The sequence below is a fragment of the Artemia franciscana genome, chromosome 15, assembly GCF_032884065.1.
Source record: "Artemia franciscana chromosome 15, ASM3288406v1, whole genome shotgun sequence".
Taxonomy (NCBI): Eukaryota; Metazoa; Arthropoda; class Branchiopoda; order Anostraca; family Artemiidae; genus Artemia; species Artemia franciscana.
In genome coordinates, this window is record NC_088877.1 from 6,162,419 (window position 1) to 6,178,515 (window position 16,097).

Sequence of the window (16,097 nt, forward strand, 5' to 3'; positions counted from 1 at the left end):
TAAGAAATGATATTTGACAGCCGCGATCTAATTTTAATCAACATTAGTTGCTTGTGGCGTTAAAAACGTAGTTAATTCAAAAAAATAGTATGTTTTAAAAATATTCGCTGTAATTTTTTTGGGAGCATTGTACATTAAAAAAAGAGAAAAAATTAAAATGGCAGCGCCTTCTAGGAGTCCGACTTTTTTTTAAATTTATTGTATTTTGTTCCATTTTGCATGCAATTTAATTATTCTTTTTATTGGAGAGTGTTTTCCTAAAAGTATTAAAAAATAAACTTATTTTTAAATACTCCAACTTTTTTTCGGGTCTTCAAAAAAAAGTAGTAGCCTAAAATCAAAATAAAAAAAAACAGTTCTCCCTCTTTAGAGTAATGTTTAACTACAAAAGACAATCAATAACTTCTTGTATTCAGCACCGTTTATAAAAGTAGATATAATAACAAAATACTGATTCGTCAGTGAGCTTTGAAAAAGAAAACAAAGCAAAACTCAAAAATAGCGTTAGTACAAACTGAGTGTCAATTCCAGGATTCAAATAGCATTTTGCGTGCAAAATAAGGTACTATCTTTTATAGTCACCTCACTCAAGAAGTGAAGTTAGGCTAATCCGAATGAGATATACCCAAGTATGATGCAACAAACTATAAAGTAACAAACTTATGGAAACAACAACAGAGAATTATGGAAATTAGGCCCCCTAGAACGCATTATATTGAATGGTTTCTAACGTAACCGAAATACCAACTAAAATGTTTAGTTAATATACACCTACTTTGTAGTGTAATACACTCTCTCACACTAGGTTGATTATGACCGAGTACAAATACAGAAAGAAACCGGTTCTGTCAGACCAACAACTTTAGTGTGGTGGCTTTAACAGATAAGTACCCAAAATAATTTCAGGTTGGCTGTGTCTTCAAAAAACAATAATAGTAAATTTAAATTAAGAGAATAGCTGGCCTTCCGTAATAAGTTATGTTCAACTATAACAAAAATTACGTAAGTTTTTTCATTCAATACAGTTTATTAAAGCAAGAAGAAATGTCAAAATATGGATATGTCAACTGGCTTTGAAAACCAAAAATGAAGCAAAATCTAAAAAATATAGTCAGTTTATACAGTGTGCATTTATAAGGTAGACAACTATTGTACTGCTTAAATATATACAAATATTTATCACTATATATTAAAGATACCCAAGTCCTTGTTCCCGCATAAAAAATGTTTTTGTCGAATTTACACTTGTCCAAAAGGTTTAATTTTTAATTTTGGTTCTCTACAACTTGCACAAGCTGGTACTGGGGACGTCTTTGCCTTAAAACAAAGGGCATAACTATTGCCAGGGCGATTAGGACTGCACCTAGTGAGTTCATCACCAACCCTTCAATTCCTGCCCTTGATTCAGGCCTTAGGAGAATTGTTGAGTAGTCCTTCCTGAAAAAAACAAAGATAATATATTGAAGGGTCTCAGTTTGTATTACTATCTCCAAGGGGTATTTGACTTACTGTAAAAATTGCTGTATTTATGGTAGAAGTGGACACAGAACCCGTATGAGGCGGGAAGGATGTTTACGTATGAGGAGTTTACAAAAAGTAGTTTAATTAAAATTACCAGTACAAATAGTAATTTTTTAGAAGAATCCATAATCAAAGAGCAAAAAAAACAGATAAGAAGAAATAAAAAACGAGATAATGGAAAATTGAAAAATAACTTACTCCTTTATCCATTCTTACCTGGCTTGAGGGGCGATGAATACCCCCTTTTTATGTGCCTACTCTGTCCTAACTTTTCACTGGCTTTGAAAACGGCTTTGAATATGTCAACTGGCTTTGAAATCGAAAAATGAAGCAAAATCTAAAAAATATAGTCGTTAATTGCCCCTTTATATTTGTGTTTATACTGTCAAATATTTATATATATTTAAGCAGTATAATAGTTGACTACCTTATAAATGCACACTTATAAAATGACTATATTTTTAAGATTTTGCTTCATTTTTCGTTTTCAAAGCCAGTTGACATATTCAAAGCGTTTTCAAAGCCAGTCAAAAGTTAGGACGGAGTAGGCACATAAAAAGGGGGTATTCGGCGCCCCTCAAGCCTCAAGACTCTAAAATCTCCTCCATAATTTTGTCTATCTTTTAGAATTCGTTCCCTTTTTGTTTTACCCATCTCTTTTTGGGGATGTTCGGGTCCCTTCGCCCCAAAAACTCAAGGATGTAATTATTATAACTGCCAGCTTCAACTCGTCACTATCCCGCTTGCATAAATTAATTTAAAAAACAAAGTTTTTCTGAGGGAAGTAAAGAGCGAACTTCAAACTTGCAAAGGACAAAAATTATTACTTCACAGACTATCTAATATATATATATATATATTATATATATATATATATATATATATATATATATATATATATATATATATATATATATATATATATATATATATATATATATATATATAAATATATATATATATATATATATATATATATATATATATATATATATATATATATATATATCAATAAAACTATCACAAATAAACCAACTAATTCTTTTTTTTACTAATTATGTTTAAGGTTTTTTTTAACTTTTATTTACTACGGACTGTGGTTCGCTCTTTACGAGGTTACAGCTAATGCTATAACCATGACGAAGAGTGCATTGAAGTCTGTGAAATCTATTAGATGGTAGAATTTGCAAAAACCTAGTAAATATAAGCAATTGCATTTAATTGAGCCATTGAACATCTATCTACGATGGTGTGGTAGTCTGCTAACGTTTCAGTAGCTTACTGATGAGCAGACGATTAATGAAACTTACTAAGGCGGCTGGGAGGGGGACTGCACGGGAGATGTTTTTTGTAAATCTCCAATTAAGGGCTCTGGAACATATACCTGTTTTGTACTTCAAACCTATTCCACTTAAGAAGTGGCACAAAAGTGTTGTTTTCAGTGCTCTGTCGCACTTACGAATGGTAAAACTGATAAAAAAGAAAGAAAAAAAGAACGTATACATGAGCGATAGCTTTCAAATGAGCATTCTGCTTGAGACATAGCACCAAACGTTCCGTTTTAGTGCCATTTGGAACTTACACAAGGTGGAATTTATAGGAAGAACGTAGATATGAACAATATCTTTTATATGAGCTTTAAAAAATCTGTATATATATATATATATATATATATATATATATATATATATATATATATATATATATATATATATATATATACTGGATATATGGATTTTGGCTGCTATATATGGATTTTCATTGTCGCTTGTCTTCTAAACGTAGATAATTTGAGCCTTTTCTTGATGTCTTGACGTCCAAATGGACCTTAAATTAGAAGTAGTGCCTTTGTCAAATTACGTTTTTTTAATTTTACCTTTAACTTTTGCCTCAGCTTGTCTTTTGTCATTACGAAAGACATATCGCCGAACCTTTGTTTCTTTTAATTGTTCAAGTGGCGGGACAAAAACTTCTTCTTTTGCCTCGGCTTGTCTTTTGTCATTATGAAAGACATATCATCGAACCTTTGCTTATTTTAATTGTTCAGGTGGTGGGACAAAAATTTATTTTTCTTCCGAAGATTTATCTAGTCCAGGTTTTCGATTTTCAAAGGTATGGTAGGTATTGATGACCACTTTTGTTTCTTTTAATTATTCAGGTGGAGAGACAAAAAATTTATTTTGCCTCGGCTTGTCTTTTGTCATTATGAAAGACATGTCGACGGACCTTAGCTTAGTTTTAATTGTTTAGGTGGTGGGACAAAAACTTCTTTTTCTTCCGACGATTATCAAGTCAAGGTTCTTGATTTTCAAAGGTATGGTACGCATTGATGACCTTATCAATGTCAAGATCAAAACCAAGTCATCTTCGCCATCATTTTCAATTTGTTTAGTTCATTTTAACACGCCTTGTCTTTCATCATTATGAAATATCACCAAACTTTGTTTTTTAACAAAGATATGGTAGACATTGATGACCTTATCCATGTCAAAATCCCAAACCCAATCATCATCGCTATCATTTTCAATTTTGACACGTTTTGATTCTCGCTGTCCAAGTTGATTTTCACTGACTCGTTCACATGCTCGGGGTCACATGTCTTCTAATCGCGTGTGTCTTTGCTCTTCATTTTCATTTTTGACTCGCTCACATGCTTGGTGTCTCATGTCTCCTAACCAACCAGCCAAAAATGCAACACACACACAATCTGCAAGGTGTTTTAGCTAAAAGGTGCAAGATGAAAAGTACCATAGCCTACTAAAACGTACCGCAAATACCAAACATTACAACCAACTTGGCAACCCTGCTAGTCCCACCCAAGCCTTAGGCATGTCCAAAATTATAAATCAGGTTTTTAACATTCATATCCTACATTTTCTCACTTCATTTGCAGCTGAAATACAACATGTTAGACGAGCTTTGAAAACAAGCTTGGTCACTTATTTTAATAGATTTCATTTTATCTTTGAGTATATTCTTGAAACGACTCCAGCTTTTCCAGGTTCAAAAATATAACACACCAAAATGAATTTCTTCCAAAAAAAAATAGATAAATAAAAATCTCGCGAATTCGTGGAACCTTTAAAAATAACCATAATATTGTGGCTTTTGCTGATATACCAAGAACTTTCTGTCTCTATACGAATGAACTGTAGTTTATTATGAACTCTATTATTCAATAGATTTCAATATGCACTTTTGAACGCAGTTCAAAAATTGCAAGCGCATCCGCGTGATAAAAAACACAAAAATCAGTTGCAATAAATAACGCTATTTATTGTTATAGAATGTAACGTTATTCAGTTGCAATAGATAACGTTACTAAATAGCTATTATTTTCCTTTCATTTTTGGAACCATCAAAGTAGACAAAAAAAATAGTTTATTCAAAAGGAATACCAGAGACCAAAATGAAAGTTGAATAAAAATTATAACATAATTTTTTTATTTGCCTAAATTTAAGAGGTCTACACGTAGTTACGGGACATAATGTAATAATAAGATCCAAAATGCATCTAAAGGGCACTTAGTAACATTCTTTATTGGTGGAAAAAAGGGCGTGACTTTTCATTAAATTCAAAATACAAAGTTGGGTTTGTTATATTTTTTTTTTATAAGATGGCCTGTTGTCCTGTGGTGGCGCAGTGGATTTGGCCTTAGCTTGGTAATACGGGACCCAGAGATCGAATCACGCTGCAGGAATGCACTGCAGGGCCGACGCAGGGACCTTAGTAGTCAAGAAGCGTCGTTAATTCTTAAATAATAATAATAATTTTTTATTGTCTTATATGGATTTTTTATTTCATCATATTTATTATTATTTAAGAATTAACGACGCTTCTTGATTACTAAGGTCCCTGCGTCGGCCCTGCAGTGCATTCCTGCAGCGTGATTCGATCTCTGGGTCCCGTATTACCAAACTAAGGTCAAATCCACTACGCCACCACAGGACTATTTCATCATATTTGATGTTAACTGGCCACTTTGAAAGAGGTTTACAAAGCATTTTTTGGTCAATGTTTCAACTAGTAAAAAAAAAAAAAAAAAAAAAAAAAAAAAAAAAAAAAAAAAAAAAAAAAAAAAAAAAAAAAAAAAAATCTCTAGTTTTTGAGATTTCGACATGGACAAATTTTAGCTAAAAATGACACATTTTTGGATCCTTAAGGGGCACATTCTTGAACCGAAAAGTTGGCAACCTGGTTGTCATTTGTACCTGTAACTGAATTGTAACATGTGCTGCCCACGACAGAAGAAATTCTTGTTTCGTAAATCTTCAGGAGTCTGAAATAGCAAGCAGGACTGCGCTGACCAATTGGGCTGAACCCATCCTGACCCCTTACATTTGATCAAGGCTTTGCTTTTTGTAACTTAATAATAATTAATACTTTAATAATTAATTATTATAATTTTATTAATTAATAATTAAATACTTAATAATTAATTAATGAAGCCATTAAAAATTATAACCTTACCCAAGAGAAAAGATTGCTTTTTCGGTGAGACCTGAAATAGCCGCAACAATTGAGAGTAAAAACGTGACAAGTCCCATTGTTCCATGGATCGGCACTAAGGCGGCGCGAAAAGCTGCGGTATTCGTGTCACAGCACAAGAATACAATGAAGCTGGTGAAACCCACAGCGAACTGAAATAAAATTCATTGAATTGAAAAAGAAAAAGGACTTGAAAGGGGGCACATTGAAAATAGCGTCATCTTTGCGTTCACACGTCATAGATAAAAAAAAAATGTCAACTTTTCAGGAGAAGGAAATAAGAAATTTCATAGTTTTCCAACTCATCATGATTAAAAATAACAGATAGAAAACATAAGTTTTTAAAAGTAGGCCTACGTCGCTTAAAGGCAGACAAAAAAGTACACGAATTTGTAGGGAATGTTTTAAGCACTATGTATAAATACTTCTGAGATTTAAAGCTACGGATGATGGATCTAGATTTACTTCTCGATTGAACTGTAATCATGTTCAATCCAAAGTAAGCCTACATACATTATTCATTAGACTATCAAGGAATGCCTTAAACTATCTGCACCCGTTTCCCTTTGGTTTAATGATGTACGATGGGGATAACCCCCCCCCCCCACCCCCACGAACACACATACAAATTTGCTGGTACTACTTCCTATAGAGGGACAATTACAAACCATGAACAAAATTATTAGGAACATCAGATAATTGCTCACATGCATTCACATTATAAATTTTAAGGCTATAAAATAAATATTCATGATTTTATCTTATAAGATGGTTTTTCATCAAATACAATAAAATTTCTTAAGATTAGAGAAAGTCAATTTAAAAATACTTTATGCTAATATCTGACAGGCTAAAATTTTCTAACACCTGGTGTGGGGGTAATAATGACAACCTTCTCATGTTGCCCACGAGAGTAGCGGCCACAAATAGTGACCTACTATTAATAATTTCAGCAACTGGCGTGCCAATGGTCATCCTCCCCAGTGTCTGACAGTAAGTCACTAATGGCTACCAAAATCATGCCCGGGATCAATCCCCTTGGACATATGAAAACTCAACCATGGTACTAGAAAAAATCTCTTGAGAGGCGTCCCAAGGTGAGAATAAAAAGTCCTCTTGCTAGTACTGGTTCTTAGGATCAAATACCGCTCACAACTAAGAGCTGGCGAGTGATGGCTGACTCTCCCTTTCTTTTGAAGGACGAGTGTTGCCTGTCATAAGTTTTCTGTACGTGGTGATTTTGGAACACAATCTCAGATTGTTTGCTCTCCTATAGCCTTACGTCTTTTTATGTTGCATTATGTCTCATGTTGTATTTCGAGTTCCAAAAGCCAAAATGATAATTTGACACATGGATTACTTTGAGACTTGTATAATTTGATATTTGCACACGTATATTTTAAAATATATTATTTTGGCAAATATAAAGTTATTTCGATAATTTGGTAAAATGATATTAAAAAAAGAAACTGACTAAATATTTCAGTGCATTTAGCCCACACACTTCCGTTGTAATTTTAGCATAATAAAAAAAAGTATTTATCTCTTATACCCCTCACACTCAAGTTCTTGGTCTGATAGAATCGGTTTTTTCTGTAGTTTCTTTCAGCTTAGCGTGAGAGAGTGAATTTGCACTATATTGTAGCTATGTTTTAATTCAATATTTTAGTTGGTATTTTCGATAAGTTAGGTTAGAAACCATTTAATATAATGCGTTCTGGGGGGCCTGAATTCCATAATTCTCTGTTGTATTTTCCATAATTTTGTTAATAAAGTATTTTATTTTCATCATACTTAGGTATTTCAATAGGATTAACCTAACTTCACTTCTTGAGTGTAGTAGGTATAAGAGATAAGTACAAAAAAAAAATAATAATTGAAGCTCGAAATGAACCTTAAGGAAAAGGAATTGTAATTTTACATTAAATCCGCAGACCTGTGAATTAAATGTCAGTATTCATGCCAGTAACAAAAACGGCCGACAGAATTCACGCGTAGTCACCTGCTAATAAATTGCAATTCGTTTTTTTCAATAATGCTCTAATTTGTGCATCTTTATTTGGAAATCGCATTATACAATTGGAAAACTTAGATTTTGTGAAAACCAAAGATAGTTCACTTCCTGTCTCGACTCACTGAAATTATGCATAACCATATAATTCCGGTGATTAATAATTTGTAATTAACAAAAATCTTACAACACAGGTGGAAAACGGACTCTTGGGGTAGTTGAGACATTGCGCCCCTTGCTACAGTGCTGTAAAACTTCTGATCCCCTTTCGCAGCAAAAATAAGCCAAATCCACACGAATTATATCGTAATTAAATAAAAAAAAAAAAGTTTTCTCAAGTGGAAGTAAGAAGCAACATTGAAATCCAAAACCAACAGAAATTATTTCGTATATGAAGGAGTTTCCCCCTCCTTTTAGGAGTTTACCACTTTTAAAAAAGCTTCCTATTCTAAGTAACGGCCCTTGCGTTTCAAAAGTTATTCTAAAGATTAAGTTTCATATACCCTTCATATACACCCTTCCATATCACCCTTCATATACAAAATAATTTATGTTCTTTTTTACTTTGAATGTTGTTTCTTACTTTAAGTTGAGAAAACTTCTTTTTCTTTATTTAATTTCTGGTGGTTTTTCAAATTCCTACGTGGGAAGTTCCTCCATGTAGAATGACCCCCCCCCCCCGGTCAAATTCCTTCCGGGAAATTCCACCCTCGTGGAAATTTCCCCCTCCGTAAAATTTATTGCAGAAGATAGCCCCAAACTTTCTTCTGAGCATACTTTCATTTGGAAAAAACTAAATTCTAATCGTTTTTCCGATCACTCCGGAAAATAAAATTTTCCCTTTCTGTGGGAAATATTTCTCAAAGGTCTAAACCCGCTGAAAATTTCACTCGGAACATCTCCACATTCATAATTGACCAGGCAAAGAGAAAGTAAGACAAATAAAACGAATTTCGTATAAGAATTATGTCAAATCCCCCTGGTGTAAAATTTTCCCTGCAAATATCATCCCTCGAAATTTCCCTCTACATGAAATGTTACCCACATGGATACTCACCAAATCACAAATCTCCCTTAAAATATGTCTATATGCTTCCCTAATGGAAGGACCTATTCCCAGGGGCTGAGGAGGGGGGTCATGTTATCTCCAAAGGAATAGTTTTAGGATTCTTGAATTATGCTGAACAATATGGCTATCTCAAAATTTTAATCGGACGATTTTGGGGAAAATGGGCAAGGGAGGGGGCCAGTCGCCCTCCAATCTTTATGTTCACTTAAAAGGGGCACATTTAATTTTAATTTCCATTCAAATGAGCGCTCCGCCGATGTTCTAGTCTATTGGTCCGAAACGATTACCCCTGGGGAAAAAAGCAAATAAACACGCATCCGTGATCATTCTTATGACAAGATGTACAAATTTCCAAAATTTTGCAGATAGGATGTTGAAACATCTACAGTAGGGTTCTCTGATACGCTGAATCTGACGGTGTAATTTTCATTAAGATTATTTGACTTTTAGGGAGGTGGGCCTCTCTTTCTAAAATCGGAAATTTTTCTCAGGCTCGTAGCCTTTAGTGGGTAACATTATATAAGATATTTGAAATCAGCGAAATAAGCCAATTCTTTTGATATATTTATTGATACCATAATTCCGTTTTTAGGGTTTCGGTTACTATTGAACCATGTCGTTCCTTACTTACAGTTCGTTACCACGAACTGTTTGATAGCCAACAGCTCAACAACAGGAAGCTGTAGATGACAGACAAATCAAAATAACTGAAAGTGGTTCTTTCTATTTCAATAAAAAGTTTATTTCGAAGGGCTTTTTGTATTATCGTATAATTCAGTTAATCATAACCGTTGGCCCTGCTACAAAGTTTCCCAGCCAGGGGCACTAATTAGAGGGACATTTAGGCGGCGGATCCTGTTTTAGGAGGGGGAATCACCCTCTGGATCCTGTAAAATATATGTTTTGGTATCATCATAGAAAAAATAGAAAAAAAACGAAACGAGTCCCTAAATTTAAAAGAGTATCTTCATTTGTGATAACTGTTTCCCACCCTCACTTTAGATTTTTTTTTTCTCTCTCTTCTTTGAAGCCTATGGCTAATTTTAGTGTGCTAAACTAATTCACAATTTTACTCGTTACGTTCCTGAGATAAGATGTAAAATTGCTGGGAACAGTTATTATTGAGGTCAAGCTTGATAAAATTTTCATTCTGTTTGTGGTTGTGGGTTCGGTCTATTAAGTTTTACAATTTTTTATACGTAGTAAACAAAAATACTGAATATTTTTCTGTTAAAAATGCATCAAATAGTCTCAGGAATGCGTTTACTTTTATTGGTACTAGCTCTGAGACTCGACAATTAAGTGCAACTTATAGTGGAAAAGAACGCGAGGGAACTTTATATTTTCAATTAAAATTATTTATGTTTATGTTTCTTTTTCTTCGTTTTTTTGTATCTTTTGTAGAGAAACTTACACTTTTCAATGTAATCCTCTTAAAAAGAAAAGAAAAAAATAAGAAGAAAAATGCTTTTTTTACTTTTATTAAGTAGGGTTAAAATTAGGACTAAAAATAAGGAGGGGGTAAAGGAGAAATGTTAACTAAAACTTGGTGCTAAGTCAATAAAGAAAAATAGTGAGTTTTTAGTAGAGGCAGCATAAACTAATTATATTACAAATAAGAGAACCACTCCCACTAAACCATTGAGCAATAAACGTAAATTACAATAATGTAAAAATTAAAACTTTTGGCATTATTTGGTAAAATTATTGCCCAGTTTCATCTGCAAACATAATGGTTTTTTGTAGAGAGATAGGGGCAGTCGGGGTAAGGGGAAATACTGATGTCTATTCCCAAAAATTTAGGGGGAGAAAAACTATATCTTTTATTATCCAGGGAGGGGAATCAAATTTTTTTTTCAATCAAAATACAAAGAAATGCCCATTTCAATGAAAGTGCCCCCACATAAAGCTTTTTCAAAATATAAGGGGAGGGCAAACATTCCAGGGGGAGCGACCCTGCCCTCCTTACACCACTAGGGGCAACAATGTCAAAAATGCTCATTTTATACCAAACTATTAAGGATTCCTTCCGCTTTTGGCATGTATTTTGTAGTTTTTAGTTCTAGGGAGGGGGTTGCCTTTATTAACTATATACTTGACTAAACCTTTAACTCCGGACAACCTTCACTTCTTAGATCTATATGAAGTGCCAAGGATTCATGCCTGTGAAATCCCGTCGGTTTAGAAATGATATTCCAATGCTATGAGCCAAATAGTAAAAATTATCCAAAAACATCCATATTGGAGCCAAGGCACACTTTTCCCACTGTATAATCTTCCACATCAGCGAATCGAGAAGGCGCGGCGAAATCATCCAATGTCTAACAGCTTTATCAGTTACTGGGGATTACTTATGAGTAAAAGCTTTTTTGAATGCAGGTCTTCAAAGGTTGCTGGATTAAAAAGAGTCTAAAATGTTCTTTCTTACTGAAACACAAGGGATGTAATCGTTTTGAATCATATACGCTCTTTTTCAGGGGGTTGGGGCTTGCAAGCATGAAAATCCCATTAAATAGCGATACAAAAAGTTTTTTTTTTCCGAGAAGGTTGACCCCTCTATCCAACATTCAGGGGGATATATCTATGAGAGTTTAACAGAAAAAGTGCCAAAACAAATGTAAATTGTAGAGACAATCATGAAAACCTTGAAATTTACTCGCTGTCTCATTTATTTATTAGATCAAAACAGGAACAGTAAGCGTTAGTTTACTCAAATTTTACGCAAGTTTACGCAAGTTAGTTTACGCAATAGTTACGTTTAAGCGTTAGTTGCTGCAAACAGTACCCTCCTCCTTTAAGATTCCTGTCCCCTCCCATTAGTAAATTCCTAGCTACGACAATGAATGCCATACTGCTAGAAGATCCTTCTCTGTATGTGAATCATATAAGAATGACCTAGGTAATTAGAATGCTTTCTCAGGTACTACAAAAACCGTTTACTTAGAATACCATTAAAAACACACTACAAGGGGGTAAAAATGCACTCCGAAGTACGCTGGTATGAGATACTAAAATGACTTAAATCGCAGGGATTTCTCGAGTCGGGGTTAAGGCAGAGAATTTTAACAGAATAGGACGGGGCAGCAGGGTTCACCCAGTGGCATCCAACAATGGAACGAATTCTTACTATGTGTAAGATACAATAATATTACTAAATAAATAAGCAAAACCAATATTTACCAGCAGGTAAAATTTCCTAAAAGATGTGCATGCAAGGCAAATGAGCTCAAGGGCGGATACAGGGAATGGTTTTCGGGGGACACCCTCCAAGGTCGAAAGTTGTTTAAAGGGTTAGAGGGTCACAAATATCAAAGGCGAAGCCCAGGTCTCTTTGGTGCCCCTCCCCAACATTAATTGTGTATCGGCACCCTAAATAGGCTCATTGTGACTAGGCCAGAACACAGATGAGAATTTAAAAAATTAGGGTGGGTTAATGTGGAGGCAAAGTATTCGCTAGCATTTCAGCCTACGGTGCTGCAGCAGCGCCATGAGGTTTTAGTAAAAGTTCGACAAACTACTCGTATCACAAACAATCAAATTATTACCAATAACAAATTATTGCAAATGCTTTTTAGATCACAAAATCACAATTGATCACAAAATGTTATTTACAAGAAAGTCAAAAATTTACCGAGCGAAATACCTGTAAGGCGAATAAACTTATTGTAACTAGGCCGACCCAGGAATGGAGACTATAAAAATCGGGAATTGGTGGAAATCGGAGCTGATGGGAGTCAAGGACAGTGATGAGACCCATGACGATCGCTGGTATAGCCAAAAAGTGACAAATTGTGTGCGCTAGTTTGATGTAGAAACGGTGCTTCACGCATATCTCGAGTGATCGATACATCAACATTCCTAAAAAAAATATTAATAGTAAAGAAAGGTTTCTGAAGGAAAATGTCGTAACTGTTTAAACAAGATAAGAGAATTTTATGGCAATTATTATTATAATAATTATTATTATTGCTATTATGGGCAGAATCACTGAAGAGGAACTTCTAAGCACTAAATATTCTGCTGTCTTCCCTCTTCTGTTTTCTTTTTGTAAGTTATGCATTGGTAGATTGTGGTTATGCAGATTTGTGTGATCAGATATATCAAGAAAAACATTCAGTAAAATGAAAGAAGAAGGGTTACTCTCTTTCAAAAACCTTAAGGTGCACGCCATGAAAGGCTGGGGTGTACCATGCGTGCTTTGGAATGTGCCACGACGCAAAACAAGTAGCACTTTGAAACGTGACTGAAATGTACGTTTTGCTTTTGTAGACTTCAATTATGCAGAGATTTAAGCGGTCTAACAAATCAAAGAAAAACAATCACCAAAAGGATAAATTAAGAGTCGCTCCCTTTCAAAAATCATGTATACCTTGAGTTGCATGCCACAAGTGGGTGTAGCGTGTCATGTATGGATAAAAATGTACCACGTAAAATAAGCTAAGTTATACTTTAATATATCAACAAGATGTAAATTGTGCTTCAGGAAATTGAGGTTATGCAGAGGTTATAGTGGTCTGACAAATCAAAGAAAATCAATCACAAAAAGGATAAATTAAGAGTCGCTCCCTTTCAAAAATCATGTATACCTTGAGTTGCATGCCACAAGTGGGAGCAGCGTGTCATGTATGGATAAGAATGTACCAAGTAAAATAAAGTAAGTTATAGCTAAGAATAAATCAAAGAAGAACAATCATCAAAAGGATAAATTAGCAGTCACTCTCTTTCAAAAATTGTGTATACCTTGAGGTGCATGCCACTAGTGGCAGCTGAATGTCATGCGTGGGTCAAGGTATATCTCATGAAATAAAACAATTTGTACTTCGAGGTGTACGCAAGATGTTAATTGTGCTTCAGAAAACTTAGGTTGTACACAGATCTAAGCGATCTGACAAATCAAAAAAGAACAATCATCAAAAAGATAAGAAGAGGGGTTGCTCAATTAAAAACAACGTAAATAACTTGTGGTATATGTCAGGAGTGGCTAGAGTATGTCACGCTTGGGTTGGGGCTAACCACCAGTGGTAAAGAAAGTGGCACTTTAAGGTGTAAGTCAGATGGTTTAGGGGGCAGCTCTACGGTGTTACTAAGTATCGATATGTGACATCTAAATAATGAATTTGCATAGGTGATTGTACTGTAATTAAGGATTTAAGGAATTCATTTAGGATTCATAGAGGGTCATAAAGCTTACATAAGTGTACCAAAGCTCCAAGAATAAAAAAAAACTGAATATTTTTAAAACATTTGTTACTCTATCCCTCCTCTCGAAGCGTAAAAGCCCATAAATATGTAACACTTAAATATCAGTGTTTCGTTGGAGCTACCTATCAAATACTACATATGTTTTTCTTACTGTTTATTTTAGTCTTAGGCTATATATCTTAATAAGAAACATTTTGCTATGGATGGTAAACGATTTAGCATAACTAACACATAAACAGGGTCAAATTTCAAGCTTTGACGTTTCTAGGCCCAAGCGTCTGTGCCGCTCCGTTTTTGCGAGATTTTCAGGAAAATCCCCGAAAATACGGGGATAGTGGAAGGACAGAAAAGAACGCAACTGACGGGCCAAAAGTAATGAAAGAGAGAGGTGATACAGAACTATCATCTGCCATTCTTGGGAGAAATCTGACAGTCTATGAGTGGCCACGGAATTCTTGTGATGTTGAAAATCACCATTCTGTGAGTAGGCAGCGCGGTGCAGTCGGAGTTGGCACTTTGACGATAAATCACAGCAGTCCAGCTTTTGTTCAGAATAAATCACTCAGTGATAATTTATCTCATCCCCCAGCATTGTGCGCCCCTAAGCCCGGGACTAGTGGGCCTATTGGTAAATCCTGGCCTGTAGATATGTATAGATGCAACCAGAGCTTGAATGTGGGATGGTTGCTAGAACCACAAATTTTGTTCTGTGGAGGCACTCTCTTTTTCTCAATTTTTTCGCTAATTGTTTGACCATTCTACCAGGGAAAAAAGGGTCATAACAGTTACAGAAACAAACTGTTTAAATTTGAGGGGCTGCCCACTTTCAAAAATATTGTACACCATAAAATTAGGAACAGTTGCTTGAAAAAATCTTTGCTTGTGCGGGAGCTGAACCCAGGATTCCCCAGTGAATAGACGGGGTTTCCAACACTGGAAGCTCTGGACTCGCATATGCTTACCAAATGCACAGCACTTGTAAGAATAATATTAACGTATGTGCGTGTGTATCCATAAATGATACACACGTAACTGCAATGAACACATAAAAAGGACACATTGAAAATAACATAAAAAAGATTAAGGTCCTTCAGAGAGCTACGGCGGGTTCACACAACTTGAATATTTCTCGACATTTCAACTGCTGGATCATTATAGTGGCAGGTAGCAATTCTGCCACTATGCAGGATTCGACAATTATTAAATTAGGATTAATTACTATATATCGATATCTAATCCCTCTTGATTTCCAGAAATAATTCTGTTCTACGCATTTTTTGCGATCGCAATAAGTAACATTAACCTACCTAAACGAGTAGAATTTATTCCGTTACCAATATATATATTTCTAAATAACCATTTTTACCGTATACAAAATATATTATATTAATTTAATGTTCTAAGTAGTTTGGTTCGTTCACATCATCTCCATGTGCCATGTGTGGTAAAAAATGCGATCCGAGATGTACATCAGGTGGCCCAGACTAGGTGACCCCTTATACGTAATTCCTTACAAAATATACTATATTCATTTAATATTCCAAGTAATTTGGTTCGTTTACATCATCTGCATGCGCCATGTGTGGAAAAAAATGTAATCCGAGATGTACATCAGGTGGCCAAGACTAGGTGACCCCCTCATATGTAATTCCTTACAAGATATACTATATTAATTTATATTCCAAGTAATTTGGTTTGTTTACATCATCTGCAAATGCGATCCGAGATGTAAATCAGGTGGCAAAGACTAGGTGACCCCTCATACGTACTTCCTTACAAAAAGCACGTGTATATAGCAATTTCCT

The 16,097-nt window shown here is 34.7% G+C and overlaps 1 protein-coding gene across 4 annotated transcripts in view; it reads right to left on the reverse strand.

The window, feature by feature from the left end:
* Nucleotides 1-390: 390 nt before the first annotated feature.
* The window catches only part of LOC136035982 (transmembrane ascorbate-dependent reductase CYB561-like), a 61,777-nt gene continuing 46,070 nt past the window's right edge, over nt 391-16,097 (reverse strand). For 2 of the 4 annotated variants that reach the window (XM_065717886.1, XM_065717884.1), the window contains exons 3-5: nt 12,734-12,948; nt 5,993-6,162; nt 391-1,437 (exon numbers count right to left, since the gene is read on the reverse strand). In XM_065717886.1, coding sequence (XP_065573958.1) covers nt 1,266-1,437; nt 5,993-6,162; nt 12,734-12,948 — 557 coding nt within the window. In that variant the 3' untranslated portion in view covers nt 391-1,265. Of the gene's footprint in view, nt 1,438-5,992; nt 6,163-12,721; nt 12,949-16,097 lie in introns of all 4 variants that reach the window. The other 2 variants (XM_065717885.1, XM_065717883.1) reach the window with 1 other exon arrangement.